Consider the following 5,593-nt stretch of genomic DNA (forward strand, 5'->3'; position numbering starts at 1 on the left):
AAAATCAAAAATACTTTGAAAACATGTAAAGATACAAGGATGTTAAGATCTGACTCCTGAGCTGCAGTTAAACCTAAATCAATTCCAGCTCACTCTATGTTTATGCTTTCAAATACACTTGCTTCTGTTCTGGGACACCCACGTCACATACTGCTTCCTCTACCAAGAGGTATTACAGACAGCACAAATTTCAAACCAGATGGAAAACCAACCCACTGTCTGTTTTATAGGAGGTCAAGTCCCGTGTTGTGTTTGCTGGTGTACTAACCAAGGTCAGAAGAGCCAGGCAGGGTGAAGGTTCCCTCGTCAGCCCTTCAGGTTCTGCGGGGTATGGTGGACTTCTCTGGGGAATGAAGAAACAAGCATTTCCCGGATGCACTAAGTACCACCAACTTTAGAAGCTGAAAAATGAATGAAATAATGAAGACAGACGCAAATGATACAACTTAGCGTGAGAAATGAGCCCAAAAAAAAAGTGCCATTTCTTTACTGTCCTTCATGTGTACTTTCATGACTACGCTTTCTCTGGCGTATACACGACAACACAGCTGAGTGGAATTTCCTTGCCCTCAGCTCTTAAGCTTATGGGATACCTGAATTCTCCTATTAGCTTTCCATTACATGCTCCAAAAGTTCAAGTTCTTTTCTCCCTTGACACCCAGGCACTCTGTTACTTCTTAATCCTTATTTTTCTGGATAATCCATTTGCCATTCCCTCCTGCAGCTTTAAAAACTGCCCACTCAAATTCCAGGTATAGCACACCCAACAACCTGCCAGGATCTAACTTGTCTCTCTCTTTCTTGATGATCTCGATACAAAAAATAGTCTTATGTGTTACATATCTGTAGCTATGGCTCTACCTGTACGTACACATATAGGTCAACAAAACCACCTCACCCTACTCCCTTTAAAAATTTGTGCTACTCCAGCTAGAAGTTCACCAGCAATCACTCACCCACTGCTCTTTCTGTATCTCAGTGATCACAGAATCACAGAATTGTCAGGGTTAGAAGGGACCTCTGGAGATCATTCTGTCCAACCACCCTGCCAAGGCAGGGCCACCTCGAGCAGGTTACACAGGAACGTGCCCAGGCGGGTTTTGAATGTCTCCAGACAATTCAAATTGTTAAGGTTGAATTGCCAGCGTCCTTTCTTTCAGAATGAAAACGGAAATGCCCTGCTGTAATATACAAAGAACAACTTGCTCAGCTGCGCACGTTTGTTTTACGCCGCACCTGGGAAGCAGACAGATGGCATCGCATGACACGCACAGTTACACCTACCGCTCGCTGTGTGCAGAGGAGGAAGCTCAGTCAATATTTGTGCAGTGAAACCTCTGCTTCCACCAAGCACAACAGAAAAAACAAGGTTTGCAGTTCCCCCCAGAATCGTGTCCTTATTAATCATAGAAACAGACAATGGTTTGGGTTGGAAAGAACCTTAAAGCTCATCTAGTTCCAATCCCCTGCCATTCCCCCTTGTCCTGTCCCGACAGGCCCTTGTTCAAAGCCCCTCTTCAGATTTCTTGTAGGCTCTTTTAGGCACTGGGAGCTGCTCTAAGGTCTCCCCTTAAGGAGCCTTCTCCAGGCTGAACAAGCCCACCTCTCTCAGCCTGGCTCCATAGGATTCACTGCAAATCATACACAGCTGTTTGGAACATGTACATGAATATACCATAATGCATTCTTATGACTAAAACTGCTGTGCTGCTCTCTCCTGCCTGCTTTCCCATGCTGGGAAAGACGGAAATAAAAGCCTTTTATTAAGTGAAATAGGTGACAAACGTGTCCTTTTGTCTTTTTTTTTCCTAACACCAGTTTAGCCAACTGAAAAAAAAAAAATGCAGATTAGAAATATCTGCAATCCCTGAATAATAGCAGCCAAAGACCAGTATCTCCAAGAGAAACAAAAACACACCATGGAGAACAGAAGAGACAAGAGGCATGGGAAAAGAATCATAAAATCAATTAGGTTGTTAAGATCATTAAGTCTAACTGCTAATGAACATAAATGACAGGGGATCCAGCCCTGTTCTGTGTGAGGTAACAAAGCAAAAACCAATCTGAATTAAGATGCTGTAAAGTGGATTTTTCAAAACTCATTTGTAACTATTTTTCCTCCAGTTACTCAGTTTAAGATACAGCTGATTTCTGGGAACTTGCACATCCAGCCTTGGAGACAGGAATAAATCATCCCACAGCCACAGGTCCTGCCGGACTGTGAGAGCACCAACCTCTGTCATGTCCTGTGAGGTCTGCCTGGCAGCAAGCGGGTAAAGGGCTCCACTTCAGCAAAGGTCAAACAGAATCAGCCCTACTGCTTAGACAGCAATGCCAAGTCCAGCGTCAGGGCCACAACATTGAAGTAACATGTCTCAACCCAGCCTTGTGAACAGTAAGAATTGCTGGTGACACCTGGAGAGCTGCTGTAAGCACAGGTAGTGTGTTGCCATACTATCGGCTCTGTAACTGAAACACGGCGTTTAACCGACCAGTCCGAAATGGCATGCGTGAAGAGCTTTGACTGGGAACAGATGGTTCTAGTGACCAGTCAACATCCAGCTCGCTCTCATAAACCCTGCCCGGCGCACACCGCTCCGATGCAAAGCACGCTTCTGGAACAGCGGCAGCGCACGCACCGCTGATGACCCGCCCCCCCTCGACATAAGTACATCAGTAAGTACAAATTGGGATGGCCAATTTGGGGCGAGGGGCCTTCAACCCCGAGCGCGGTCCCTGCAGCTCTCCTGTCACTCCTCCCGCACAGCCCCTGACTGACTGACACCAGGGGAGCGCCGAGGCCGCACACCGTCCGCGGGGCTCCGCCAGGCTGCAGCGGCGCCGAGCGACGCTGCGCTCCTCTCCGTGGTGCTGAGGGTAGCGGTGCCCAGCCCCGGCCGCCCGCTTCCCCGCAGCCCGCCCCGCCGCAGCGGCCCCGGGCCCCGCCGAGCGCCGCCGCCCCCGGCACGGCGGAGGCGCGCTGAGGGGCGGCGCCGGGCCCCGCCGGCCGCTCTCCGCAGCCCTCCCGGGCCGGGGCCGCGGCCGCCTCCGAGCGCCGCCGCGCGCGCCCCCCCGCCCAGCCCCGCGCGCGGGTCGCCGTGGAAACCGCACCTGCGAGCGGCCGCCACGCTCCCTTCCGGCTCGTGCCGCTCCCGCCGCTTCCGGGCGCGCGGCTTCCGCTGCCGGGCGAGAGGGGCCGCGCCGCCATAGAGTTACAGCGGGGCAGCGCCAGACTGTCACCGCGCCGCCATCTTGGGGGGTGTGTGGGGTGTGTGTGTGTCTCGGCGGGCCCCGGTGCCGCTGTGTCCGGCCGCCGCCGGGGCTGTGCCGGCGGGTGGCAGCAGGGCCCGGCCCGAGCGTCCCGTCCCGGGCACCGGCCGTGGCCGCCGGCGTCTGGCGCTGCACAGCCCGGAACCCGCCTTCAGCCCGCGGCGGGGGCTGGGTCGCCGCGTCCGGCCGCCCTGCGTGACCGGCGTCCGCGGAGCAGCGCCGGTAAAGCGGAGGGAGGGGCACGGGCACGGTTCGGGCTGTCACTGCCCCAGCCCGGCGGGGCCGCGGTTCTTCATCGGAGCCCCTGGCGCCGAATAGCCGCGCTCAGTCAGACCCGCGGGGAGCGGCGCCCCGGGGCGCAGCGCCACGGGCCTGCCCGCTCTCAGCGGCGCCGCTTCGGAGAGCCCCGGCCCCCAGGTAACGGCCGGGGCCTGGCCGGCAGCTGCACCCAGCGCCGTGCAGGGCAGGGGGGAAGTGGTTTGGGTCCGAGTGCTGCGTCGCAGACATCTCAGTCCCTGCAGCGGCTTGGCGGCAGGGTTCCACACACCCCTGCGGGTATCGGCACGCTGTCACCTGCGTCCCAGCAGCGCGGGGACCCGCATCTTAAAACCTGACAGCAGTTGGGTCAGCGTGGACCTCTTTGGTCCAAGACTACGTCCCTACCAGAGCCATGGGATGTGTAGGTAGGAGTATAAGATCAGGGCAAACAGAGCAGTGACTTTTACAGCATATTTGTGCAATCTCAGTTCAAGAAGTAGGTAATGCCAGAGGCGAAGGTGGAGCCAATGTTGCTCTTTCATTAACTGGTCTAGTTGGTAGCCTGTCCTCTTAAAAGGAGGCCCAGAACTTGATTGCACTGTACAAAGAACAGCTTGTTTCACTTGCACACTTGTTTACAGTGTAAATATGAGATGGAACTGAAAGCAGCATATGGCAGATAAAACCCAGTTGTTCTTTGTTCATCTTCACTATACCTTTTACAGCTCTCCCTCTGAACTGTTCCTTTTCCAACCTGAAGATGCCAACCCCATTTAGCTGTTCTTTATGTGCTCTGTGTCCCATTACCTGTGGCACGTCCTCTGAACATTGTTGTAGCATTACTGTGATCTTGTTTAGATGGATGGGATGGATTTTGGGGATGGGGGAGCAGAACTGCTTATCTCATTCAGCCAGAATAAAGCTGGGAGTGTGGCCAGGCAGAGCAACCTCAATGAGGGTAAGGGCAGCGGCCCAGGGAGCAAGCCACAGGGCAGCTCTCAAGTCCTGATCGATGCTTGTCTTGGAGAGCAGCATCCCTCTGAAGCAAACCTACCCCTGTGCACGTCCCTTGTCCGTGCCCAGAGCTTCCTCAGCAGCTGCTTGCAGCGTTGTTCACAACACACACCTGAAGGCTTTGCTAAGGTAAAATTAAGGATGACTCAAATGTGATTCTGTAATTTCAAGGTTTTATTTCTCATTTTACAATATTACTAAAACACTGAAAGTATCAGTTGTCTGTCTGACTTCATCTCTGAGCCTCAAGATGTAAGGACCTAAATGAGAGCAATGTGATGGGAAACAGCGCTGTTCCGGGGTATGTGTGATCAAACACAGGGCAGCCCCAGACTGGCAGCACCTCAGGACTGCAGTGTGCATTATCACCAAGGCTCGTTTGGGGGTTTTGTTTGTTTATTTTACCCTCTGTCCCAGCAAGCAGCAAATATTTATGCCAGAGACGACAGGGATGTTGGAGTCAGGTTTTCATTGGTGCGAGCTGTTTATTCCCGAGGCCCCCTTTCCCTGAATACAGCAGCAAAACTGCATCTTCCATGTCAGGCCGGTGGCTCGGATCTGCTCAGCTTTTCCTCAGTGCCTTGTGCTCTGTGACGATCTTGACTTCAGGGGGGCAGACGAGCAGCGAATCTCTCACCGAGCGGTTGTTTCTCATTACGTATCCGTTGTGCTTTGGCGCTGGTAGCGCGTCTTGCCCCGTGTGAGGAGCCAGCTCCGGCCTGAGCCGCTCTGGCGCGGTGGCGGGTGGCTCAAAGAGGCGGGCCGTAGGGCGGGCTGTGTCCGGCGGGCGGAGCGGGGGCCCGGGCACCGCGCTCTGCCCCGGGGCGGTCCCGCCCGCCGCCGCCATGGCCCCGCCCACCGCGCGTTTCCCGGGAAACCGCCTGCTCAGGCCAATAGCGTGCCCAGGGAAGGCACTGCCCCTCCTACCTCTCGCGATATCTGTGCGCGCCGCGGAGCGCGAGGACTACATCTCCCAGCAGCCCTGAGGGGAGGGCCGCCGCAGCCAATGGGGCGGGGGGGTGCCGTGGTGGGCGGGGCCGACCGGGGCCAA

General features: G+C 54.9%; 1 protein-coding gene across 7 annotated transcripts in view; it reads right to left on the bottom strand.

The window, feature by feature from the left end:
* UGGT1 (UDP-glucose glycoprotein glucosyltransferase 1) overlaps window positions 1–3,238 on the bottom strand; it is a 44,994-nt gene extending 41,756 nt beyond the window's left edge. For 4 of the 7 annotated variants that reach the window (XR_003992877.1, XM_030495910.1, XM_030495907.1 and 1 more), the window contains exons 1-2: window positions 3,112–3,214; window positions 269–401 (exon numbers count right to left, since the gene is read on the bottom strand). Coding sequence is in view for 1 of the 7 variants with exons in the window: in XM_030495912.1 (XP_030351772.1) it covers window positions 1,042–1,063; window positions 3,077–3,208 (154 nt within the window). In the remaining 6 variants the exon portion in view is untranslated. Of the gene's footprint in view, window positions 1–268; window positions 402–1,041; window positions 1,064–2,199; window positions 2,205–3,076 lie in introns of those variants that run through there. The other 3 variants (XM_030495912.1, XM_030495908.1, XM_030495909.1) reach the window with 3 other exon arrangements.
* Window positions 3,239–5,593: the final 2,355 nt, after the last annotated feature.

The sequence above is a fragment of the Strigops habroptila genome, chromosome 8, assembly GCF_004027225.2.
Source record: "Strigops habroptila isolate Jane chromosome 8, bStrHab1.2.pri, whole genome shotgun sequence".
NCBI classification, from domain to species: Eukaryota; Metazoa; Chordata; class Aves; order Psittaciformes; family Psittacidae; genus Strigops; species Strigops habroptila.